This window comes from Cuculus canorus, chromosome 17 (assembly GCF_017976375.1).
Source record: "Cuculus canorus isolate bCucCan1 chromosome 17, bCucCan1.pri, whole genome shotgun sequence".
NCBI lineage: Eukaryota > Metazoa > Chordata > Aves > Cuculiformes > Cuculidae > Cuculus > Cuculus canorus.
The window spans coordinates 154,282-181,260 of NC_071417.1; the positions used below are offsets into that span (position 1 = coordinate 154,282).

The window sequence follows — 26,979 nt, forward strand, 5'->3', positions numbered from 1 at the left end:
CAGACACATGACAACGCAGAGGAGAAAAATAGCTCAGCCCACGTACAACATATCCATGCAACAAAGAAGAATTTCCTTGAAATTCCTGACAAAAAGGCATGCTGATCTATCATCTGTTCATATTTGAGATTCCCACAAACCAGACTCGCTCTGATCGATTCCGCTTGTCGGGAACAGGAACCCCTGAGCCCTGCTGGCCGGTGTGCGCATGCTGCTCTAGGCTGTCATCTAACCACCGCCACATGAAACATTCTGGCAAGCTTGCAACTATCTGCAAAGCTAAGAAGCCAAAGTGCTGTTCTCAGGAAAAAGGAAAGAGCTAACTGTGACTTTCCTCTATTTCATGCAATTTTAGTGTAAACATAAGCCAGGCCAGTATCCTGACAAAGCTGACAACAAAAGTGAGTGAGCCAAAGCCATCTGACAGGCACAGTTCCACTGTATGAGAGGCACTAGTTCTTCCAAAATTATTGGTGTAGTAACAGAGATATTGTTCACCCCAATGCATTCCTAAAAAGGCAGAAGAAATACACCTGAAGTTACTTTCTGGAATAGCTCATGAGAAACTACAGACAAAGGTCAATGGTGATTTTTTTCTCCTAAATGGACGTTGGTGTCCATGCTGCACCTCAGGAGAAAAGCAAGAAAAAATAAACCATAAACCATGAGGAAGTACAGGAAAGGAAAGCACAAAAATGTAAAATATTTTAAACATATCAGAGAATAACCATAATCTTGGCATCGCAAAATCTCTTTAGAAGGAAGACTAGTCCAATCATTTAAGATTTAGAAGAATCAGAGAAGTCACTTGTTGATCAGCTCACAAACATCCAATCAATACAAGACTAGAACAGTCTGATGCCCCAGAAGCAATGAAGAGACAAATACATTAATGACTGTAAGGCTCTCCTGTTCTCCAGTGAGGGGTCCCCTTCAGTAATACTAACAGTCAGACAGAAAGTGAGTACCAAGAGGGCAACATTAACAATGCTGTTTCCAAGGGGCCTATTGACTTCTCCAAAACATTTGGCCTGCAGCAAACCATAACAAAACAAGTACAACCCACAAAGGCTTTAATTATGATTTGTAACTTCAGGATAAAAAAACGGAAACATTCCCCAGCCTCATCACCAGTGAGGAATCGGTGTGCACAGCAAGTTTGCAAGTTGCTGTATGAAACACGGCAGCTAATCTAGCTCAGTTCCTCTTTAAACAATCCCAGAGTCTTGAGTTTGTGTGCCACCAACTCATCACAAAAAAAAATTTCTGGTTTCTGCCACGAGCAAGCTGTACGAGCACCAGAAGGTGCACATACAGTGAAAGGCTGAACAGAGGGCAATACTACCTAGAGCTGCACGAGCCCAACCCAGTGCACTCCTCCACCACCCACTCTACTTTGCCCCAGCACCCTCAGCCTCTTCCTGCCCAATATCACCTGCCAAAACCCAGCACTAGCCCACTGGGAAACAAAGGCTCAGTTATGACACTTCCTTCAACGCCACTCTTCAACCAACAGCTCCACAGGATTGGATTCAGCAGGAGTGTGTGCTGTTCTGGAGAGTAAACATCTCCTTTTCCACCAAGCAGTTTGGAACACCTTCATTCTGAGGAGGACAGAGCTGTACAGCACAAGTGTACCACTGAAAAAAGGGCTCCCCAGACAGAGATACAGGGGAACAAGGGACACACAGTGAGGAGAGCTGGAGACACACTGCAGATCAACCACAGAAGCACAAGTCTGGATAAACAAATAGATCTCCAAGTCTGACTTCATTCGAGCATTCATGGTTCACCGGGAATATTCTGCACATCTCCCCATTTCTCTATCACACAAGATCACTAGACACACAACACTCCTTGCCTAGCATTTAACCACAGTAATTTCAAACCACATCACAGTTCTCAGTCTGCAATGAGAACAGGTGTCATGGAGCTGCTCTGAGTGGAAAAAATTCATCTGGCAACACCCCAAAACTCCAAACCAATGCACAGAGCAGCGAGGTGGTAAGAGCTGGCAAGACCAAACTAAATACCTGCAATTCCATTCTTTCTCAAAAATACATTGGCCTCTTCATGTGTCAGGAAAGACCCTCAGCCACCTCTGCAGCACATAAACACATCTGCACTTTGCTGTGCCTGAGAACACCAAGCATCAGACAATCTGTTCATGTTTAGAGTTCAGAACGTTGCATTTGTATTTAGCTTCATCTCCTATCTGTCTGCTGGGAAGATCTCTAATCAAACACAAGATGTTCCAAAGGTAATCTCATACCACAGAGTCATCTGCAAACCAACCGCCACTCCTGTGCAATGGCTGCCACCTCATGCCTGGGAAAGCAACTGCACTTACTGAAGGAAAAGACAAGGTTCAGGAGCTCCAGCAACAATTTCTGTTTAAAATTTTCTTCTGTGCCCTCACAAACAATGCTCTCTCTTTTAACACACCAGAAAGAAAAATTCCAACAATGAAATATTTGCAGTATTTCGTATTTCTCCAGTGCTTTACAACTTCATACCACTACAGCAAGTAATCCCTTCATAATTACCATTTATGCAAAAAAGGCAGAGAGAAATCCCACTATGGCACTGATCAGTGTGACATCCCAATCTCACAGTGAACTCTCATGACACAAGCAGATCAGAAGCTTTCCGAAATATGTTGTCAAAATAACACAATAGATTTTGCAGCTTAATCTTACCATTCATAATATGATCTATTAATCTCTTTAATCTGCACAGAGCCAAAGATCCTTTTGGTTAGGAAACATCCCTGCATGCTCAGTCCCAGATGGAGAGAGGCGCTCACCAGCCCCATGCCCCATACGGACTAGCATTCTGCTCACACAAGGCTGCAGTACAGAGCCTCCCTCATCTCGGGCCACTTGTGCTGTCTGGGCATCCCCAGCAGTAACAAAACAGCTGGTATTTCCATCTACACGGATATTATATCATAGTATCGTAGTATAGTAAGGGTTGGAAGGGACCTTAAGGATCATCTACTTCCAACACCCCTGCCATGGGCAGGGACATCCCACTAAATCAGGCTGCCCAACACCCCATCCAACCTGGCCTTGAACACCTCCGGGGATGGGGTAACCACAACCTCCCTGGGCAACCTGTTCCAGTGTCTCGCCACTACCATAGTGAAGTCCAGTCTAAATCTGCCCCTCTCCAGTTTATATCTGTTCCCCCTGGTCCTATCCCCACAAGCCTTTACAAATAGCCCCTCTCCAGCTTTCCTGTAGGCAGTATTATTTATGCCATACCTGTGAAGATACTCCAGGATCTTACATAAATGAACTGCATGTGTCCTCTGCTAAATTAAGTACAATTCTTTTAAAAAAACCTAATAATACAACAGTCTCTTCTTTTTCCACACAGAGTCTGAAGCTGATAATTTTCTACTACCAAGACCATTAGCAGGACGACAGTGAGCGGGTACCAGATCTCAAACCTGTAAGCCACTTTATCTGTTTCTTTTTGTAGTTTAAAAGACACCTCTAATAAACCTGCACACTAATTTCAGCAAAGCCGATCTCACAAACACCGTACTTCAAAGTAGCACTCCCATTCAATTTCTTTTGCTTTCATGAAGGCATTTTTGTTTCTCCCACAGATTAAACAGGAAACTGAATATCATGAAAGGACACACATCATGTCAATATACCCATCATTACTTACTTCTCCTGTGATTGGATTGGTTCCATATTTCTTTATCCAAGGAACAATGCTCCTGAAAAGAGAGGAGATCAAGTACTAAGAGACAAGCTGCATTACAAACCTCTGGTGATGGGCATGATTATTTTTGCCAACTTGCTAAGACCAAATGATCATTACACAGCTGTAACCAAATGGTTCAGCAGCATAAAAACAAAGCTGAGCACAGACAGTAACTTACAGTATGTCAAAGACTGTCCCATCTGGTGTGCAAACTGGATATTCAAACGGCTGCAGAGACAAGCTAGGAAAAAAAGTACACATTCTTTTTAGCAAAATCAGCTGGAAATCGTGATGACAGAAGCAAATAAGACCTTGCTGATCACCCGCGCACTAAAGCAAGGCCTATACTAATGAAAATACTGAGTGGCTGCCAATACCTACCACCTGATTCTACACAAATTAAGCTAACAACAAGTGTCATGAAAGGAACAGGTACATTCTGGTGCCTTTAGCTGCCAGCACTCACAGCCACAGAGGCAGAGGATGCTGTGGTGATTCCTGACCTGCTTCCATTGCCACGCTGGAAATAATGCTTAATTATTTTATCACTTGTGTATTCTTTTAACCATCAGATCCAACCTCAGCAGCCACTAACCACAGAAAGTATAGATATTTCAGTTCTTACTGAATTTTTTCTTGCTGCATTATCATCATAGCATAACAAGTCTATGAAAGTAACTCCCTTTGAAGAAAGTAGCTTCTGCAATAGGACAACATCAACAGTTCGATGAATAATGTGTAATTTAATAATGATAATGTAAATTCATTGTCTTACCTGCAGTGATCAAATGATAAACGTCTAAAATTAGTTCGTGGAAGGTCTGTTTATGGAAAAAAAAAAACCAAAACAGGATTTTAATAAATACCTAGTGTTCTCCGTAATGAAGAAATATTTGAAAGTTATGCTTACTCTATACATGGTGGCAGTTTACTGATGACAAGGATAAATACACCAAACCTCGCGAAACCAAAACTAAAATTGGAGTTTTCGTGCAGAGCACCAGTATGCTCCTCAACTGAAAAAACCCAGAGCAGAGCTTGGACAGATAGACTGCACAGAGTTCAAATGCGGTGATTAATGCGGTAACTAAAGTCAGACCCTGTCCAGCGGCAGGCACAGCACATGCTGCAGGCCAGGACAGAAATCCCAGCCCTGACACCTCGGGTTCCCGCTCCTCCAAACAATGGCACCAATCCAGGCCCAGACACGGGCAGGGACAGTTTGCTCAGCCCTGACATCTCGGGTTTCCACCCTTTCCACCAAGCAGCACTGATCATTGCCCTGTCATGCACAGGGACAGCTCACCCAGCCCAGACACCTTGAATTCCTGCCCTTCCAGATGATGGCACCGATCTCAGTCCTGCTGCAGGCCCAGCGGCTCAGGAGGAGCCCAGCCACCCAGGCCCTGCTCCAGGGATTCACTGCAGCAGCACCCCTCCCTCACCCCACTGCACCCCTTACCCTCCCGCCCCTCACAGCCCCTCATCACCCATTCCTCTCCCCATGCAACCCCCGCCACTCTGTACCCCCTCACCCCATACAAGCCTCCTCACCTCCATGCAACACCTGACACCTTGTACCTCTCACCCCCATGCAACCCCCTCTTACACCCATGGAAACCCTGCCACCTCGCACCCCTCACCCCCATAAGAGCCTCCACACTCTCACATGCCTGCCACCTCTTACCCCTCACCTCCATGCAATCCCCCTAACCCCCACACAGCCCTCACCTCCGTACAACCTTCCTCACCCATCACCCCCTCACTCCCATACAAACCCTGCCACTCCACACCCTCACCCCCATGCAACACCTGCCACCTCACACCCTACACCCCTCACCCTCATACAACCTCCCACAGCCCCCCTTCATCTCCCTCCTCACCTCCATGCAACGCCTACCACCCTGTATCCCTAACCTTCATGCAACCCTCACCTTGCATCCCTTCATACTCGTGAAACCATTCTCACTCTCATGCAACGCCTACCACCTCGCACTCCTCATCCCCATACAACCTCACTCACCCTCCTGCACCCTTCACCTCCATGCAACCCCCCCACCTCTGTAGAACCCTGCCCACTCCCCCACTCTCATACAACCTTCCTCACCCCCCCACCCCATGCAAACCCTGCCATCCTGCACCCCAACCTCCCTGTACCACTCCCGTCCATGCAACCTCTCTCACCCCCACGTACCCCTCACCTCCATACAACCTTCCTCACATCCTTCTCATCCCTGTGAAACACCTGCCACCCTTCACCTCGCACCTCCTCACCCCCTACAGCCTTCCTCACCCCCCTCATCCCCCTCCCAACCCCATGCATCCCCCTCAATCCCGTCATCCCCACCCATCTGCCACCTTGCCCTCCTCACCCCCTCGCACCCCTCACCTCCATGCAACCCTCCTCACCCCTGTGCACCCCTCTCCTCTGCATAACCTTCTTCACCCCACCCTCACCCCGATGCAACACCTGCCACCCCTCAGCCTACACCCCTTCACCTCCATGCAACCCCCCCTCACCCCCATGCAATACCCACCACCTCGCACCCCGCATCCCCTCACCCCCCTCATCCGCCTCCTCATCCCTATGCAAACCCTGCCACCTCGCACTCCTCAGGCCCATGCAAGCCCCCTCACCCCTATACAACCCTTCCCACCCCGCCATACCCACCTCACACCCCCTCACTCCCATACAACCTTCTCCAACCCCCTCATCCCCCCCTCACCTACATGCAACCCTCCTCACCTCCGTGTAACCCCTCTTTACCCCCTGCACGCCTCACCCTCCTGCAACACTCTTCAACCCCACGCAACCCCCCTCACCCTCATGCAACCTTCCTCAACCCCCCTTAACTCCATGCAAACCCTACCGCCCCTCAATCCCATACGCCCCCCACGCCCTCATGCAAACCCTGCCACCTCACCCCCGTTCCCTCCCTGCAACCGTAACCCCTCCGCCCCCCTCACCTGCTCTTTTGCCGCCGTAGAACTGCGTGTACTCCGCGCACGTGATGTACCTGCCGAGACAGCGCGGTCAGTGTCAGTGCCAGTGCCCCCACCCCCCGGCCCCGCAGCCGCCCCGCTCACATCTTGTCCTTCTGGTGCTGCCGCTTCCCCATGGCGGCGGCCCGTCTCCGCGCCTCGGCAGCCGCGGGCTCTTCTGGGCGGGTGCGCCAGGAAAAAGCCCCGCTGCGGAAACACAGGCGGCACCGCGCGTTCCGGGCTCCCGAGAGCCTGCGGGGGTCCCGAGAGGGAGCAATGTGGTTTTGGGGGATTTCAATATGAACCCAGGCTGAGAGAGTTGGAGTTGTTCTGCCTGGAGAAAAGGAAGGTGCGGGGAGATCTTAGAGCAGCTTCCAGGCCTGAAAGGGGCTCCGGGAAAGCTGGGGAGGGGCTCCTGATGAGGGAGTGCAGGGATGGGATGAGGGGAAAGGTTTGAAACTGAAAGAGGGGAGATTTAAATTGAATCTTAGGAAGAAATTCTTCACTATGAGGGTGGTGGAGCACTGCAACAGGCTGCCCGGAGAAGTTGTGGCTGCCCCATCCCTGGAGATGTTCAAGGCCAGGTTGGACCGGGCCTTGGGCAGCCTGATCCAGTGGGATGTCTCTGCCCCTGGCAGGTTAGCCTGAGCCCAAAAAGGTATTGTTTGTTCCTGCTAGAAGTTCAAGGTATAAATTACCCTTTCAGAAGGGTTTAAATACACTGAACTCATTTCAATACTTATTTTCTTACTCAAAAGCATCTCAAAGTAAGGCAATAAATTGAGACACACCTGAACGGTTCACTCCTGGAAAGAAACAACACATACACTTGCTTCTATCCCAGAACCAAGCATACTTTGGGTGAGAAAACAACCTGATTTATTTGATTTCAGTGGAATTCCCAAACCACTTTGCAAGTGAACCACTGGCAGCCCAACAGCACGCTTTTGTTAATACAAAATGCCACACATGGATGGCCATAACCACAAGGAGCTTATTTCTGCTAGCCAAATGTCTGCAGTGGTCAAAGCAGCCACTTTTCCTCCTGCTGCCTGAGATAAGAAGCACTCCCATGCAGCTCCAGCTCCCCAGCAGAGATGGGGTCCTAGAGAAAATACTGTAGCTGCTTGGGGAGATCACAAGAACTTGCCTGATCTCACTCCTCAAAGGAAAGATCACTCAGAGGGTATTATTTATTTCTAGCCATATTAACATGATTCAGTGTGCGTTCACATTTCTGGAGATGCCAGTGCCCCTTGTAATAACTCAAGACCATGTTCTTGCTGTTTGTTTTTTAAACCAATGCAATCTTCATTTATTTTTGTACTTACAAAAAGACCCACCCCATTGTATCCCCTCTCCCTCCCCCAAAATGCCTTTTACAAACATTTAAAAATTAAAAACCAGATGACGACATGTTAATTTGGTAGAATTATTTTGAAACAAAGCTTTTGTAATTCGAGTTAAATTTCCTACAAGATGACTTTGTAGACATAGCCTGATTATCGGCCAAATAAAATTCCATATTACAAGTTAGCAAATTCTAGTACAAAAATAGTCCATGTGTTAGAACAGCCTTTTATTATTATTATTATTATTATTATTATATTCACAGGAAAGAGTCTATTGGCTGCATAATACCTTAATATTTATGAAATTTCTTTTTACGTGGCTCATTCATCTAATTTAATATAGTGTTGAGCCTCAATAAACCCTCAGGCAAAAACCCCTAAATAGGGTTAAATATGCTGTTCAGTGTACTCTGAAGTACTGTGCTTTTCACAGGACATCCAAGAAACCCCACAAACAGTTCTCATCTAGTTTTGATATTAAAATGAGATCCAGATCCAAAAGGACCCCCCTGAAGTACATATCCACGACTTTCCATAGAAACTGAGGCCACAGCTCCGATGGTTACGTTTTGCTTGGGAAACGGTCTAGCTCATCTGCTCATCATTTTCCCGAATCCACTTGTGAGCTTCTTTCAAACAAAAGCAGGGCACTCCTGAAGCACTTCGGACCCTCACGCACTGCTCTCTTCAGGAGTGTTCCTACTGCCCGGGCTGCCGCTCCTCTTCTGTCTCTGGTGAATGCTGTTCAGCAGTTTCTCTCGGACCAGGCCCCGCAGGGAAAATCTGGGGAAATGCTACTTGTCTCTCAAGATGTCTAGCTGCTCTTGATACTCTGTGAAAAGCCTCTGGAAGCGGAGGTTCTGTCCAATAACAGGAAGAAGCTCTTTCAATAGTTCTCTCTTCCGTAAACCCTGCACAAAAGGCACAAAAGCATCCTCAGAATGCATGACTTGATATCCTGAGTATATTCCATACAGCTGTTTAAGAGTCATGCCCTTTTTCCTGCCTGGAGAGAGCTGCGTATTCTATGTTCTGCTCTACTTACACAACTCCCAGAATAAAATCTGGCTTTACATTTATGTACTCTGAAGCTAGTGCAGGCCCTGCAGTTACTCCTGGCGTGCGCCGAGAAAGGAGAAAAAAATGTCTTATTTCATTGGCAGGTCACTATTGCAAAGCTACTGTAGGAAAAACATGGAACTCTGCCCAATCTGTGTGACACTCAGGGCAGCACCAGAGCCGAGACTGGGGCAAAAAGCCTCTGTCTACAGTTTCACATGAAATAAATCCAAGCACCATGGGAGGAAGCCTTGCTTAGAACTGGTTATGGGAAAGGTTCCAGGGCCAGCAAAAATATTTTATGATTGCTTTTTTGACAGTAAATTTAATCATATTTTAAGTTTGAGTGTCTATCCATGTTCTGTAATTTTCACGGGAAACTCTTCCTTGTTCTTTGTTAAACTATTATCAGGACTTACCATAATTGTTGATTCCCACTGACTTCCAGCTGAGTAATGGACTGGACCCAGTAAATCCTTGCATAATTCTCGCAAACGATACTCAAACCCTGAACATTATCAGAAAATAAAATCATATTCATAAGCATTTCATTATCTATAATCCCTCCACAACATAACTGACAACATTCAGGGAAGAGGTACAAGTATCTAGAACAAAATTAAGGCAGAAACTTTGATTTCTGAAAAAGTATATTTTTCTTCTAACAGCAAATCTTTGGAAAGATAAAATTATTTGTCTTTTGAAATAAATCAGACATCCTTCTGAAACATTAAAATATTACTAAGCCAGAAGAGATCTCTCAAACCCTTAGGCAAAGAGCTTACAATAAAATTGAAATGGATCCAATTAATACACACAAACGTTAAAATAAAAGTGAAGGGAAACCTTTAGTAAAACCATGCACAGTTTCTAGGCCAGCTCTAGTCACCCAAAAGATCAGAGGGGACAACAAAGTAACAAAGTCATCTGTTCAAGAGAAACTTGCCAATCAAGGTGTAACAGACTGAATATCTTAGAATTGGTTAAACAGTTGAAATCATCAGAGGAATAAAAGGTCAATAATAGGATGCACAATTTTCAAAATTTAGCAGAGCTGGAACCCAGTGAAGCAGTAACAGAGCAGAAGTTGCAGTGATATCTATGTAAGCACAGGACAGGCATTTGCGCAGTGCAAGATGAACCCTGCACTCGCAGAGAAGTTCTCAATAAGTGAGGATGGTTTAAAAGCGTAACCATCTCTCTACCAGATGACCCAAGATGAACATTTTGACTTCAGCTGGGGAAGCGCAGAGAACCAGATGCTGTGCATCAATTTAAATAAAGTAGGAGGTCAAGAATTAATTAAAAATTAATAAATTAAGGCAATAATTAATGAGCTAAGTTTTAATTCTGCCACCACCTCCCAGGTGGCCTAACAGGCCACCCCCGTTTGTTTCCCTCTGTGTAAAATGATCATGCATGGTGAGTGATAAGGCTGAATTAATACAATGGGAATGACTAAATTTGGAGTGCAGACAAGGAGAGATAGAAGAGTGATCCTGAGAAGCCAAGAAGCATAAAGTCAGTTGGTTAACCTTATTTAGTGTAATAGCACGGAGACACATACTCAAATATAAAACACACAAGCAGCCTTTCTTGTGGGTTTCTCTCCTTCTGGAATTTAACCTGTGGAGCTCACCATTGAGGCTGTTGAAATTTGAGAATGTAGAAAGAAGTACAAGTAACACAAGCAAATTCTCTGCAGTTTTAAGAGCTGTGGTACAAAGTGCCAGAGACTGAGCAACTCTTTCGTTTCCCATCAGGCAGCAATTGTCAGCTGGCTGAGGAATGTGACCTATTTTACAAGGCACTGCTAGTTCCTCTGAAACATCTGTAGGTGATGCCAGGTTCATACACACGATATGCGATGTTTGACAGGCCATGGGACTTCTTTACAGTGCAGTTCCTACTGTTGAAATCCACAGACAGCACTGTTGCCCCAGACAGCGATCTGTTCAGCCCATTTGTCAAAAGCATTCTCAGTATTGAGGACTATGAGAAGCAAATGGGCTTCAGCAGTTTGTTTTGGTTCTAATTTCACAATAAGTACAGAAGCCAAGTGCTAAAAGGAAAATGTTAAGAGCAATCATACACAGACATGACACGAATAGAGATGCAAAGATGTAATAAAGCGTAGCAGGTCTCACCTTCATTAACTAGGTACCGTGCATAGATAAGGAGCCAGTGGCGATATTCATGACTGGATTGTAACATAAGTGCTGCTGCTATCTGGTTCTCCAGGTATGCAAGCGTTGTTTCTTGCTGCACTAAATGAGGCATCGAGAACAATCTTGCAGCTTGCCTTCCTGAACTACAAACCAAAGAGAAATTACATGCCAGCCAGAAAATCAGCTACTCCATTAACGAATACATGTTTTTGTAGCACAAGCTATTCTACACTTAACCATCAGAGGGACTGAGTGCTCCCAGAGTTCAAGCTTTTAATGACAAAGGCAGCACTTCATAGCAAACTGCCTTTCCCCACTGGATCATTTACAAGTATTGAGGTCCATGCGGAGTTTTCTGCTTCCTGTTCTTTTTCTCTTCCTCTCATCTGTATTCTCTTTAAAAACTGAGGCTTTTCAGTGACCAAATGCTCCTAAATGTTTATAGGAAATTAAGATGACTGCCTTTACCTTTGCCCTTCACAGGTGGAAGTCATGAAACAAACAAAAGATATAAATTTAGCCTAAAGCATTTAAAGAATTTCTTGCAAATAAATCTATTGTCAGAAGGCAACTTATTTGAAAGAAGTAACCAATTATTGTCTTTTTCAAAAAGAACTGCTAGTTCTTCAGTCTGATGTTTTCTCTCTCTCAAAGAGTGTTGTTTATTTAGATTTCAACTGTACTTCCTAATTAATTCCCCTGCTCCTCCCAGGAGGACAGCAATAAAATCATACAACTCTATACAGTTTTTCTCACAAAAAAAAAAAAATTCAAACTTAGATGTGAAGGACAGAAATAGCACAGAAGTCTAATTTAAATCCAGGTGAGGATGGGCTATTAAACTACCTACAAGAGTCTGCTCTGGCTCACGCAATTCCTTGGTGATATTTTCAGATGTTAAAAATATGCATTGGGTGACTTTCTCAAAGATGCATTAAATAGATCCCTTGAGGACAAATGAACTACTCAGAATTTGTAGGCCTACTCCAAAGCCGGTAAACAAAAAATCAAGATGTAAAGTGTAAGAAATTCAGTTTAGCTAATCAAAACATTACACGCACAGAATCGTGGAATGCTTTATCTGTCCAATAAAGACGAGCCTTAAAATGATTAAGTTTAGAGCATGATTTCCCACTCCCTAAACAATCTCAAAATAACATGAAGATACAGACTATAAACGTGCAAAGGCTTAAAAATAAAAACACACTCTGTGAGCTTCTGATAACGTTCAGTGCCATTAGTATCTTCAGAATTAACTCACAGATTCAAGCACATGAATATATAAGAGGAAAACAAAGACAAACAAAACAAAGACATTTGCTGATCAAATGAAGCAGTGAAGGGCGTACTTTGATGTTCGTCCCTGTATTACAGATAAGGGCCCAGAACACAGCATGGCTTCTTGGGATGGTAAACTATTCCTGAAGTCTGCGCATTGTGCTAGTGAGTCCTGTTTATCAGAAACAAGATTCCTGGAAAAAAGCAAACAAACACATTCCCAGTTTGAGGAGAGCAGGCATAGACATCAGGGCATCTGGCTCTGTTCTGCCTCAAAGAATTACTTGCATTCTAGTGGGATGTCCCTGCCCATGGCAGGGGGGGTGGAACTACATGTTCTTTAAGGTCCCTTCCAACCCAAACTACTCTATGATTCTATGATTTTCACAGACAACTGAAAAAACATCCCCAAGGTCCTCTGGAATTCCACAGACCCCAACTGTTCCCACTCCATGTCCAAATTATTTTTGTGCTGTCCTGGAAATGTCCCTCCCAGCTCCAAAGTTCACAACATTAACTGTATAAAACAATTTAGCATGAGTTTTGAAGGAAATTAACTTTCTACTTGTCATTTTCCACATAACGACACACCCCAGAATGAAGACCACAGTGAACACAAGCAATGACTTTCTTGTTCAGAACTTGGTTTTACCTCTTGCCAGGCTTCCTCCACCAGGAAAGTCATCACAGATCACACACGCTGACAATCCTTCCATACATTACAGTTATTCCTTCATTCAGAGAGAATTCAATACGGAGCTGGCACTTCACACCTAGCTAAGGGTACCATTTTCACTAGTTTGAGATGCCAAGAGAATCAGTGGCTCAGACCAACGCTAAGTGTAGATCTCCAGGCAGATCAGAGGTAAAATGGCACAAATTTGAAATACCCCTAACAGCTTTATCTTTAAATATGTATGACAACAGAAATTCCTCTTTTATATATTTCTAAAGCTGCAGTACAAATGAAGAAATAACAGCAAATTCAGAATTCTGGCTGAGAGCCGGTCCTCAGCATCTTATTGACCGGGAAAATTTCTGCATAATTAGCTTGTTTATCTAAGGAACAAACAAGGTGTTTTTTCTTTTCCAAAGGATTCATATCAAGTAGTTGACTAATAATTATTCTAAAGAAGCATTAAAACAATAAGCCCTTTCATCAAGCAAGCTCATTACACTAAGTACAATTATACTACGACGCAACATTTCTTTTCCCTCTTAGAAAGGCAATTAAGAATGTGTTTTAGAAAGACATTGTAAATGTCGTGAAAATGTTTTTATGGGAACTTATGCCTTGAAAGAAGTAACAGAATCCACAGCAAAAGCCTATCTGATACCTTGTAAGGCACTGCCTCATCTGCAGCCTTTCTTTGTGTTTAGGACATCACTGATGACTCTTCCGTGGGAATTATCTGAGGCAAAGTGATCTCTTCCCTCCTCCCCTACCTGACTCACTATCTTCTTTAAACTTTTACATTGGAAACAAAGACCTCTCTTCAAACTTGACGGGTCATCAGACCAAAAAATATCAGGAGGGAGACTGACAAAGTCAGGCACATAAATATTCAGAATTGTGGTGCACAGGTCTTAGTTCCTCCAGAAAATGAATAAAATCATTTTAACATGTCTAAACTCCCAACAAAACTCTGAAAATGGTTCACAAAAATTTTCCAGAACTGCATTCTTTTACATAAAAGAGTGAATTGTACAGTCAGATTATTTTTAATCATGACCAGCTGCTTGGCAGATTCAACTGCTGTATGTTAGTAAAAGTGCCTAAGTGTACGTTAATAAATAAGAGAGCAGGCACCATGCAGGAAAGTGTGATAAAGTAAGCTGTAGTTTAACTCTTTCATTTTTAGATGCCTAGACATACAATAGTGAACCAAAGCAAATCTAAGCCTGGCGTGTCATCCTACTTACACTAACCATCAAAATACGGAGCGAAACAGTAAATCAGAATACACATTAGTTAGGCAAAGCTGTAAAAGCAAGAAATAACATATATCTTACCATGTAGAAAGAGAAGGATTAAAACAGTATGCTTTTCCATCGGACATGCTCATTACAGGTATACCATGCTGAGTCAGCAAGATCTGAGAGACAGTTGCATCACTTCCTACAAGCGAAATTAGACCAATTATTTTGGAATCCCACATAACATTCATAATGGTAACAAAATGCTATCCACCACTACTTATCAGCTATAGCAACCAACAGAAAAAGTTTCAGTCAATGTTATTCTCAAGACATAAGAGAACAATGTTATCTTGCAGTAGCATTAAAATCACACTTTTGCATTCCTATTTTTGATGCTGTAATCTATACAGAACATGGATTTAAATACACACGTTCTCCATATCTAGAGGCAACCTTCAGCAATTCTGACATGTCTTCTGTAACTCAAGAAGCCTTTATCTTTCTTTTTCCCACTAAGTTAAAGTTCTAAAAGCCAGCATACTTGGGAAAGTGTGCTCTCTATGAAAAGAGCGTAAGTGGGATAACTGGAGTCCCTCACTTCCCAGCATATTCCAGACCCAGGGTTTGTGTGTGTAACTTCTAATGAAGACATTTCCAAACTGCTAGGACAACTACTCCTCTAGCTGTTTGGATTAGTACTCTACGGATTAAAGCTAAAAAAGATGCGAATGTGCTCTGAAAGACTGCTTTTCTGATAATTTATTTTGTACCACATATTGGCAATGAAAGAAACTGAAGATAATAAGTTGTTGCTCAGTGTTAAGAAAATAAAACATGCAAAGCACACAGAGAAATTGCTGCAATAGCAAATTTATGTTAAATATTTATTTTGCAATCATTGCAACAACGCATTTTCACATTCAGAAGCAAGCCAGCATATAGTAAGCTACAGAATCTTGCAGAAGTTTGCTACCCACTGATATTCTCATGGCGATTATTTCTACAGCATTTCAGCACTGTCAACAACTTCCCTTTATTACACAATAACAAAGGAAAATTATTTGCTTAGGCTTTTCAGGTTCTGTAAAATTTCAGCTTATTCATAAATGCACTAAATAGTACAGGTAGGCTCAAAGACTGGCAACTAAACCACCATTTTTATTACCTGAAAATATTGTTTGCAAAGATTCATCTCTAACAATGGCTGTCTGCTTGTGAACATCCCTGAAAAAACCAAAAGGACAAGTCTGCAGTTTACAAACAACCAAAAGCTTCAGAATCATTTAACAAAAGCACTTCTCAATACTCATGACAAAGTGGGTGTTATTTGCAACTTTGTTTGGGGGTTCTTTTTGTTGTTTTGACATTTTCTTCATTGCTTCAACAGAATTATTTTGGCAAACTCAACCCCCTTATGGCAAGACAGAAGTCAGTAAAAGAGAACAATTTTTCTGGCTCTTTATCAGGAAACCTCATTACAGCTAAGCAAACACTAAAGATCCAAATAACTCCTTTAGGGCTTCTGACTCGCATGAGACATTAGATTAAATTCAACAACTGTAAACAAGTACTGCAGTTTTTATCTTGGTATCCTGAAGACGGCTATAGTATTTCTAATTCAAACTGTAACTTCTAGCTGATCCTTTATCTTCCTTCTAGAATAAAATTCAATTTCCTAGAACAGAGAAGAAACAGGATTCAAGTTCTGCCCAGTTAATTCTTCATATTACATCCAAAAATGGACTTGGGTTCAGACCTGATGTGGTTTAAGCCTAAGTTAAACAGCAACGTGTTGGCGTGATTGAACAGGTACCTGTGAAGATCTGCCCCGCCAGCTGCTGCAGCGTAACAGGGCACTTACCAAACAGAGAGCGTAGCAGCAGTGGTGAGAGCCATGATGTAAGAACCTGTGCAATGTAGGGTGGAAATAGGTGTATTCAATATTATAGGAGGAAGAAGGCGACGACCACAAGCCGAAAACACTGACAGTGTTCGTTTCTCACAGGCTACACTTACAATCTCACTAAAAAGAAAATAAATTAAAGAAACACTCACATTTTGTCAAATGGAAGTCACACAAAACCAGACAGATTTCTTAAGTTACCATACAACATGGGCTAGTTCCCCCAAAGGGTAAGTACTACAGCTTTTAAAATAGACCTGGGCACCAAAAGGAAAGGTCAAAAACTAGACAGATTATGTATATACACAGATGCATTCCATGGCTCCTTAATTTGATTGCCTTAATATGATGGTCTAATGGGCAAGAGAAGGTTTGCAGGCAGAGAGAACATCTTTTATTAGACCAATGGGCACAGTTGGAAATATCAGTAAAGCTTTTGGGTATACACAAGCTCTTCCCCAGCCTGTACTTGTATTTAGCTTGAAAATCTGCTGCTGCTTTTTCAGACCTGGTCATGGCTCATGCTTCAGAAATACACTTTCTATTTGAACTCTGAGGTTGGAACAAAGCAGAGTTGAGAAAAATAAAGAGAAAAAATAGCAAAAGACTTCTATGTCACAAAACATCCTGTTTCACTTTTTTTATTCTTTAATAGTTACCACTTGAATCACTTACCATGATTTAATCAGTTTTAATGAAAAAAATTTAAAGGGAAAATGTAAGTACACAGGAAAATGATTGTAACTGGCTAATGAGAATCTGTGATGCCTTAAGACTGCAGAGACAGCTGATACTCGGCATGAAACTGGTCTTAAGACCAAGAGCAGCACGTATTTTTATCCACAAAACATTTATTATGAAAGATTGTATAAAAATTACAATGAGGGGTGATGAAATCAGTAAATAGTCAATAGAAATAAGGCAGAATCCCTACAAAACACTCCACAGTACAAAAATTTAAGAGTATCAACGTATTAGACCAGGTGAGCTGGCAGGGAAATAGGAAACCTTGAGCCCAGCACAAAGAAAAAACTCTAACAGAAGTGATCCATTTCATTAACTTTTCTAAAGAAGTAGATAAAAACACTTCTAAAAGTCTCTACTTATTTATAAACATGTGGGTTTATGTGTAGTTAACTTGCTGTAAAGTGTATTTCTGTTCCCTTAGCAATGTTTTCTGGTCTTTGGGACCCTCTTCCTTCAAAATACACTCTTACCAGCTTCCTGCTGCAGTGAGAATTCGACTGGTGAGGACCGTCTCCCATTCCTTTCCTTCTCGATTACACTTTAACCTGCTCAGCTTTGAACCTCCCACTGTGGTCATTTCATTCTCCACTTCAAGGTACATTGATGGATCTGAACTAATCTGAAATACAAAAACTACTTTTTGGAAGATGAACAGAACTACTCAAAAAAGCAGCAACTACCATTAGATAAAAAAATGCTGCCTTTAAGAATGGATTTGAGCATGGCATTTTGTTTGAAGTGGCTTCAAATGTTCTATGGTATTTCAAAAGCAGCAAACCTCTGAAAATCATCTTGGCTAACACAAAAATAATTGCCTTATATTCAGAGTATAAAAATAAAAGAAGGTCAGGCTAGCCTGTGCTTCCAAATTAAGGGCACTAGATCAGGTCTAGATGTGCCCTGTCTCTCTACAATCTTGACCAGATCACCACAGCCTAAACACACAGAAACAAGTATTTCATAAATACACGAAGTAATATTAGTTGCCAGTCTCTTCAATGCAGAGCACCTCCAGACAGCTCTCACAAAATGTGGGTTTTCTCCTCAGCAGTGTACAACCAACGCAACTGTAATAACAACACAGCAGTTACCCTGTCGGAGATTCTTCTCTTTACAACACATTCTGATTAATGAGAAGGAAGGGCTGATGAACCTCTTTGAAATTTAGCTAGGCCAGAAGTGTTCAATTTTAACTAATTTGCCATTAACTTTTCTCATGTAGGCATATTCTTAGAAGCTGAATTATACCACCTTGCCTGCTTAGACAAATACACGTATTCAAATGTTAATTTACCAAAGGATCTGAATAATCTAAGCATACCAAAAAAAAAAAACCCAGGATTTTTTTTTTTTTAAGTATTAAGCTTTTGTCCCCTTAGAGTCAACTTACTTGCAAAGTAAACGATTTTTGTGGGATTGGGGTTGGCAGTTTAAGTGCTAATGCTGGAGCAGAGATGCAAGCAGCATCCTTCTCGGAGGCCAGTGTAGCTTGGGACTGGAAAAAAAGATAACCATAAAAGCAGTTAACTTTTTCCATTAAAAACATTAAAACAAAAAGATATTCTATAATAGATGGATTTGAAAGAGAAAATATTTTTAAAAATTCAAAATAATGCCAATTGCAAATATTAATATTTTTTCAATTAGTTGTATAAATACCAATTTTTAATACGGCTTCTAAGAATTAAAAAACAAAACAAACTAGATGGGGAGGGGTTATACCCTCTCACTTTTCACCTGCAATTGATTAATGGAAGCTCTAGTAGATTGTCTGGAAAAGCTGAACTCTGAATACTGAAAACAGAGGGATCTGTATGACCTAAAACAATGGAAACACTAATTCTACTTACTAATTCTACTTCATAATTCCTAGTAAATGCATAACCATTTTAGTCACCATATCGCAGTCACTCTCCTGTGCTTGGGCCACTCTCCATCAAAGAACACCAGAGCCAGATGGTGTTTCATTTTATCCTACGCAGTCATTGCACAGGCTATCACTGCTCTGCAGCTGGTACTATTTAGTAAGTAGCTGCATATATAAAGGATGGAAACATTTGCCACACCATGCACATTCCTTTTGATAATCTTAAATCATAAAAAGAGTAATTTTATAGGTAAGGATACTACTCCTGTTTCCCTGACATGAGGAGACAAGTTGACATGAGACAGACTTTATTAAATAAACGTTGAAAGCCACAATGAATCCTTTTTATTTCACCTGAACAGTTAGAGTTACTGGTACAAGTCTGGAGTCTTTTCGAGGCCTTCCTTTTTTCTTCTTTTCTACCGTTTCTCCCTCAAGTTCCAGTTTCCGTTTGGGTGCAATGAGTGGCTTAGCAGCTGGAATCTTCTCTTCACTGTCACTGCTGCTCTCCAGAATATCCTTGGGCTTATTGTCTTTAATTAAATTCTGATCCTTCAGTCTGAGCAAATAAAAAATATACTTCACATTTTATACAAGCTGATTCCAAAAGTTGCCACATACCTTACACACTGCACTCTTGAAGATAATGTTCTTAGCCATGTTTAAGTGTATTTCAAAATGCACAAAGGCAACTGGAGGAAGCCACAGAGACAACAAATCCTCCACAGAGTTCAATGTGTAATAGATATGTAAGCTGATAGGACAGCTACCCTCCTTTTGAAAAAAGTAATCACATCAACATTTGGCTACTGGATACAGCTGTACACAACACCTTTATTTTCACATTCAGTTCCAACTGCAATCATTCCCTGGGCTGATACAAACAATTCAGCACTCTAAGATGCAAAAGTAATTAATCTTTTCCCTTCCAATGGACATCACACTTCCTGATTACTCGTGCAGAGCTTCATTTTGTTGAAGCTGTTGTCCAGCCCCCAAAGTTGTCCTATTCAGTTCTAAGTACGAGAAGAAGGGTGCAAAGTTATTTGTAAACCTTACAAATAACTTCACTGCTCCATTTTCCATTTCAGGAATCCAACGTAACTAAAGACAACAAAGTACAAATCCCTGTGAACTCTTTTGTTAACCGTTACACCCCAAACCAAGCCTTGATCATACTCTTCCCATTTGCTGAAATGGCTGGTTATTCACTCAATGTTTTGCCCATTACTGAATAACCACTCTGCTTCCTAGAAGTATCTTGCACAATCTAAACTGTTTGGCATCTGAACTATGCCAAACAATACACTCTTAGCCATACTCTACTGACACATTAGAAGCAATTACAAGAGTAATTCAACACATCTTTCTTCTGCATCATATGGTTAAACCCTTTGACATAAGAATATTGAGGTATTTAGTAAAACCACATTTTATTGATAATTAGTTAGAGGACTACATACTTCTTTTTGAAGACTACGTTTCCTATTGTTTGTTTTGCTGAAGCAGGAATACTTATGCCATAACACACACTGTCACAAAACCAAAGGCTTGCTTTTTTAATTTTTTAAATCACGTGGATCCGGAGCCAAAACCTTTAAAATCAAAGTGACTTCTCTGCACACCTCCAAGGCAAAACACTGAAATTCAACTGCAGCTATTACAATAACAGGCTGTCTGCAGACATGGGTGGTAACTTATCTTTAAGTAAATCTCACGCTTGTACAGCAGTGCAAGCTGGCTGTTTTTGTCTTCTAAGGAGCACAGATGCATGCAGCCACACATGGAGGCAGGCGCGCACACAGCCTCTTGCAACAACAGTTTTAACTCAGAATATTTTGAGGAGTCTGTTTGATTCAAAATGCCAGAGATGAACGTACAAAAGGATATTCACAGCAAAGGGTTTACCCATTCACAGCTGTCTCCTTCCTTCCAGCTGTGGAAGAGACGCAAGACAGTTTTGAGAGTTCCAGTACCATGACCTCCATACCACAAAGGAACAGCATTTTAACTGTCTTCATTACTACCCCTTGTAGTTTTTTGCCCCCAGGCTCCATCTTACCTGTCCACAACAGTCTGATTTGTATTTGTTACAACAGCAGTCCCTGAGGTGGCTTTGGATCGTTCTGTAAATCTAGAATCAAATGCTTTCATAGGTTCAATCTTGGATGGAGTTGTCAACACAGAGGAAGACGATGCAGGAGGAGCAGTTGAGGCAAGGGTAGCATTTACACTGTCAATAAAAAAAGACAGGAAAACAAGGATTGAAAGTAATTTAGTATGGGTAATCTGCATTGCTCATAACAACTAGCTAGCATTCGCTATACTGTGTAGAAACCATACTGAAAACCTCTCACTCAAGTACACACACAAATTACGACACACTTTTTTCCCTTTCATGCATCAGTACCTTGCATGTTTTGCCTACTCTCAGAAGCTGTTTATGATAGAATTTGGAGCAAAGAGCTTCCTATTGCTAGATACCTGTAATATCTAGATTGAAAGACCCCAATTCATTCATTATGTATTTTTAATTCAGGAATTAAGTGATAATTTCAGCTGGTACTTATGTAACCAAAGGTAAAGGATCACTATTTTAAATGATGACTGGGGTTCCCGGTTTTACCAGGCAACTATATACTTTCTGTTACAAGATTATATTCCACCGTTTATCAAACAATTTGGGCTGAAACAATTCATGCCAAGTTTTGATTTTGTTGTTGCTGAATCCAAACTAGTTATTAGGCCTTTCCAAGCATAACTCTGAGGCAAAGGAATGTGTTTTCCCCACACTAAGCATTCCAGGGATCTGTTATCTGAATAGCTGTTTACTTTAGAGATTTTTCAATTCATTCAGAGACTGACTTGAAAGAATGGCTTTAATATAACTGACGTTTGTACTAAAAAGCTGTTAGAAGTAAAATTTCCAAAGAAGAGGAGACAATAGTTTTATCTGTCAATCACTGTTCAGTGTCCACCCACTCATTTTTCGGCCTAATTTCAACTAAATTTGATAAAATAGTAGAGGTTCCAATTGTGCCTCTTACAGATGCTATAAAAACAGATTGAGGAGAAGAAACCAAGACAGTGTTATCACTGAGGGAAAAGCAAGTAAAATGTAGTTGCTCCATAAGGAATCTGAAAGACTGGCCAATCAGCATATGTGCACTGACGTGTCAGTATCACTGTGCTCTGACAGGGCTGTCACATGGGGAAGAAGCATTACTGTGTTTGAAGAGAGATGGAAAACAGGCTTCACTATTTCCATTGCTGGAAATTTTTCCATTATTTACTAAAGGCAACCCAGTATTCTATAAGCAAGTCAATTTGTTAGAGCATTAGTAGTCCACTGTGTACATCACTGCACTGAAGTTCACTTCCAGAAGTATGTATATGGATTTATTAATTACTGATCATCACTAAAAAGTAACCAAATACTAATAAAATCTTGATGTTTTCAGGAATATTACATTCTTTAAGTTTCGAGGTAAGGAAGACACTTTCATAATTGCTCAATTACAGAAATGTAAACAAGAACTAAATACTAAACAGAGTTATACGAGTGAAAAACAAAACTGTAAATACTGACCCATCTTTATTGGCTGCATCATCTGTTGGTTTTATACTAGCTGTTGTTGGCTCTACAAAAGGCTTTGAAGTATTAAGGGCATTTGCTGCATTAGAATCTAATGACATGAGCTGCTGGTTACTTTGAGAAGATATTGAGCCAGACAGAGATCCAGATATTGGGATGCTATTGAAAAATGCTGTAGAAAAATCCCTAAGCAAAAAGACAAACAACAAATATATTTCTCAAAACCACTTAAAAAGTAATTGAAGAAGAATAATTTTAACTCAATTATTTCTTCCATTCTTCCCTTTTCCACATGTGGATACTCACGTACAATGTAAACAAACCACCAACACCTACATTTCCAGAACAGTTTCTCATATACAAAGGATGCTAAAGCCAGTATTAATGTAGATAGGAACCTGCAATACATGACAGCATTGTTCACCCATCTATATTGGTAGATAATGAGAATTACCCATATCTATCAGAAGTGAGGTCTTAGATATAAGAGAACATGGGTTGAAACTATATTTCCTAAGTGTACACAAGGTATTTCCAGCAAGTGCTTTAGATGCCATAGGATTAAAATAAGTCAGAATCCTTAGTTTGAATCAGAAAAAAAAAAAAAAAGAAAAAATATAAAAAGGAAAATAAGGATTTTAAAGCCCACTTTGAAAAGTACCCAGTGTCCAGCTGAGCTATGCAGAGAGGCGTGATCCTTCTCCGACCATCTGCTGTCCGTGTTTCAACTTGTTTTTTTAAGAGATTCTGTTGGGAAACATATTTCATTATTTTCAATAAATAGGAAATTTTTTTTTGTTTTCGTTTTTTTTTCCCAACTGACAAGAATAGGTGTATTAGATGAAAGATGTTCCTCAATTAAAAATATGTTAACAAGGATTTTTTTCTATATTGTCCTTGAACCAAGCTATTATTGTATAAGTAGAATCAACTTAAATCTTATTAATACACGTGTATTTCACTACCACAACTTTTTTGACCAATAATAGGTGTTTTTAAATAGAAGTTCATACATTGCAAAGTACAGTAGAGTCCCAATTCTCCCCCTCCACATTAGAGAGTCAAGTCAAAACATTCTTATCGGTGTACATTGAATCCTTTATTAAAAATTACGGTTTATAGTTAGGGAAGAATTAAATAATGCTTTCAGCCTCCTCCAGCGAGAAACTGAAGCACAGTTACGCAGTTGGAACTGTAGAACTCACAGTTCCAACTACTTCTGATTATTAACTATCTTTGGTTTCCTTGCTGCAAGCCAACAATTTAGAACATATCATAGAAATATCCACAACCCTTATCCCTCATATAGTCTTACTTCTACTTAAAAGCATTTTAACTTTTCAACTAGTGCCAGTAATGTCAACAGGACCATTCATAAGCAAAAACATGCCTTCAACACAAATAAGGAAGTTGAAATTGATTTTATCATAAGCAGTTCAGTATTTGTTGTCTTAGTACTTGACACTATAAACGTGACTATTCAAGAACACCTACCTTTCTAATGTCCTCCAAACTCTCCCCATTAACCATGCTTGCCACTTTAGGAGCTGCTGCCGCTGTCCCAGATGCTTCTTTAATTGACGCATTCTTCTGCTCCACCTGCTGCTGCTGTCTCTGTTGGTACTTGAGCATCTCTGGATTCTCAATAATAGTGGTAGACAACTGAGCTTCTGTCATTATAGCTAGACTTTTACCATAAGTGGATTGATGAATGTTGCTCTGTGGGCATTAAAAATGTATGACACGGTGACTACAATTGCCAGCATAACATCACTAATTATAACATAACACAATCACACAAATCTAACGGAATCCATAAAATTCAAATTTTCTCTGTATCATTTATAAACTACAGATTTTTTTTTTCTTTATACATTCAGCTAACATTAAGTCTAGATGTAAAATAACTGGAATTCAAAGCTTTATTCACTAATGGTAATGAGAAGAAAAAAGCAGTCAACAGTAATCAGTTTAAAAAGACTGCATATACACAGTCAAAAGAATAATTTCAAAGTGTTTTGAAGCACCCACTCCTTGTTTGCTCGGCCACGTAATTACTTTGAATGTATAATGATGTGTAAGTAAGCTAGTGGATGTTTTCCAAATAGACTTTCTTTCCAGAATAAAAATTAGTATCACAAATTCATTTCTTGACTACTCTTTTTTATTGATTTGTAAAGTAGACAAGAACACATTTTTCTGTAACATGGAAATCAGTCGCCACATACTTCTATAAGTAGTCCAATATTTTAATTATATCAATACATGCCTTAAATACAATCACAGATTCTCTGAATGCTTACTGTACCTTTTCCTCCTCACTGAGAGGATCTCCAAGTTCATCCTGGGAAAAGTCCAAAAATGCCACTGATCCGTCCATGGAACACACCAAAATACCAAGTCCATTAAGGGTCCTGAAGGACAATAAGGTCCATCTTTGTTTTCAGCCTCTTTCATTGATGCAAAGGGGCAACACAATATATTGCTTAATAAAAAATCTAAGCATAAGATTTATTATCACAGCAACTACTGGTGGAACCAAAGAAGTGGGACAGCAAGACACCAGGGCGATGGGCAGCAGGACTCCACGTGCCAATACTCCTTTGGAGACTATACACAGGAAGGTGGCATTAGAACTACACCTGCCCATGGCACAATCAGCACCAAGAAAACCTTTCTATAGCAGTAAAAGAGAAGAGTGCACACAATGAACAATGAGAGAACGTTATAAATGCATTTCCCTCAAAAGATGTACAAAATTCGTGTGTGAATAGAAGTAGGTGAAGAAAGGGGCCTTCAGCAGATGAGCATCAATACACTTCTTTTAAGGCTGGATAAACTGCTTTCTGGGGCCCATGGAAAAGGAGGCTTCATCTTGCACCAGAAAAAAGTAACAGGTAGTCCATTCCTATGAAAAGCCTATGGTCCAAACAAGATCGGAAAAAGAAGGGATGAGACTCAGGAAAGAAGCTATGTGTGTTGGGTAAATGTCTCTTCTCTATCATCATTGCGACAGCAATAAAGCATTGATGTGCCTCTGAGCAGTCCCAAAATCTCTGTACTGGGCAAGCACACAAGTTTGATTTTGTTATTGTTCACAATTTCGTTTTTTAAGCAAACTGCACATTTTCTTGTACGTAGGGATACATCGCAACCCTCTTCTGGAAGTCTCAAGAGGTTTTCTTGGTGGAAGAGAGAGAGAAGAAACTATAAATTCTAGTCTTAATGGAATGATAACCGTCTATATATATCCTATTATCGCACATTTGAGAAAAAAAATATATTGTATGGGTTTTGACTGCTAATCCAATAGCTTCCAATTGTAGAGCTGACAGAGACATAGTGGTTTACAGATGACTCGTTACAGAGAGCAGAAGAGGAAAGGGAAGCAGCAGTCAGAACTCTAAGGTCCTATCCAGATTAGTCCAGCAAGGATTAAAAATATTGCTGAGGTCCTATTGACCTCTGGATCCAAGCAATTGTGCCATGACAACATAATCATGCTCAGATATTGTGATGTTGCATCCAAGTCTAAAACTCTAAAATAGAAATGAGACGGCTACAACAATATAATGGTGTCAGATTTCTCCAAGTGTACATAGTCTGCTTTCAGAATGGAGCATGTTTCTGGGAACATTCCATATTACTGACATTTTAGCCATACATTTCAATTTGTAAAACAGGACACAAAATAACAAGCTTCCTCATGATCCGTTGTTTCTTGACTATACCACAAAGCTACTTCCTCAAAAACTGCAAAATGTCAATCAGCCATTACTCCCAATAACTCTATGTCATGAAAAATGTGCAAATTGCAGATGAAGAAATAAAAAACACTACAGGAAAACAAAACTATTCAAAGCTATTGTAGCACAACAGCAGCACTTCTCATGAAATATTCCATTTACTGGCTCTCTAACCTTAATCTAAACATGAAAGAAAAATGTTTTGTTTTTGAAAACTCACTCCACAGATATGTTACTGTGTCATGTTCTAAATGTATTAATTTTTATTCAGTTCTAATGTTACAGAGGCTCAAGCGACCACATGCCAGTTCCTAATGTTGCTAGCAAAGATGTCGCATCAGAACGAAAAACTTCAGGAACCAATTTCCTGTTCCAACAGCTACAACCTGTACTGTTTTATGGAATTTCCAGTTAATGTGTGTACCTAAAGTTGATAGCAACACTTCGGCTTTTGTAACAAACAGCAGAAATCCACTTACCAGGAGATATCCATGATTGACTTGTCAAATAGCTCATGTATGACAACTAACGGGCGTTTCAGACACGTGAGCTTAAAACAGAAGAAACAACACTTAGGAATTTATAAGTTCTATGCTACCACAAATAGCACCACATTCATACTCTCCCAGAGTCTAACAATAG

General features: G+C 40.9%; 2 protein-coding genes across 3 annotated transcripts in view; both read right to left on the reverse strand.

The window, feature by feature from the left end:
• The window catches only part of PPIL2 (peptidylprolyl isomerase like 2), a 72,006-nt gene extending 65,094 nt beyond the window's left edge, over positions 1 to 6,912 (reverse strand). Inside the window, exons 1-5 of the mRNA XM_054082609.1 lie at positions 6,808 to 6,912; positions 6,688 to 6,737; positions 4,496 to 4,541; positions 3,899 to 3,961; positions 3,682 to 3,733 (exon numbers count right to left, since the gene is read on the reverse strand). Coding sequence (XP_053938584.1) covers positions 3,682 to 3,733; positions 3,899 to 3,961; positions 4,496 to 4,541; positions 6,688 to 6,737; positions 6,808 to 6,839 — 243 coding nt within the window. The 5' untranslated portion in view covers positions 6,840 to 6,912. The remainder of the gene's footprint in view (positions 1 to 3,681; positions 3,734 to 3,898; positions 3,962 to 4,495; positions 4,542 to 6,687; positions 6,738 to 6,807) is intronic.
• Positions 6,913 to 8,051: 1,139 nt separating this feature from the next.
• LOC104054686 (protein HIRA) overlaps positions 8,052 to 26,979 on the reverse strand; it is a 33,773-nt gene continuing 14,845 nt past the window's right edge. The window contains exons 10-25 of one of the 2 annotated variants that reach the window (XM_054082113.1): positions 26,817 to 26,887; positions 24,900 to 25,005; positions 24,086 to 24,310; positions 23,253 to 23,338; positions 22,586 to 22,777; positions 21,059 to 21,229; positions 19,351 to 19,555; positions 18,520 to 18,624; positions 17,600 to 17,748; positions 16,341 to 16,502; positions 15,645 to 15,703; positions 14,573 to 14,678; positions 12,631 to 12,753; positions 11,261 to 11,424; positions 9,533 to 9,621; positions 8,052 to 8,965 (exon numbers count right to left, since the gene is read on the reverse strand). In XM_054082113.1, the coding sequence (XP_053938088.1) occupies positions 8,849 to 8,965; positions 9,533 to 9,621; positions 11,261 to 11,424; positions 12,631 to 12,753; positions 14,573 to 14,678; positions 15,645 to 15,703; positions 16,341 to 16,502; positions 17,600 to 17,748; positions 18,520 to 18,624; positions 19,351 to 19,555; positions 21,059 to 21,229; positions 22,586 to 22,777; positions 23,253 to 23,338; positions 24,086 to 24,310; positions 24,900 to 25,005; positions 26,817 to 26,887 (2,130 nt within the window). In that variant the 3' untranslated portion in view covers positions 8,052 to 8,848. Of the gene's footprint in view, positions 8,966 to 9,532; positions 9,622 to 11,260; positions 11,425 to 12,630; positions 12,754 to 14,572; positions 14,679 to 15,644; positions 15,704 to 16,340; positions 16,503 to 17,599; positions 17,749 to 18,519; positions 18,625 to 19,350; positions 19,556 to 21,058; positions 21,230 to 22,585; positions 22,778 to 23,240; positions 23,339 to 24,085; positions 24,311 to 24,899; positions 25,006 to 26,816; positions 26,888 to 26,979 lie in introns of both variants that reach the window. The other variant, XM_054082112.1, reaches the window with a different exon arrangement.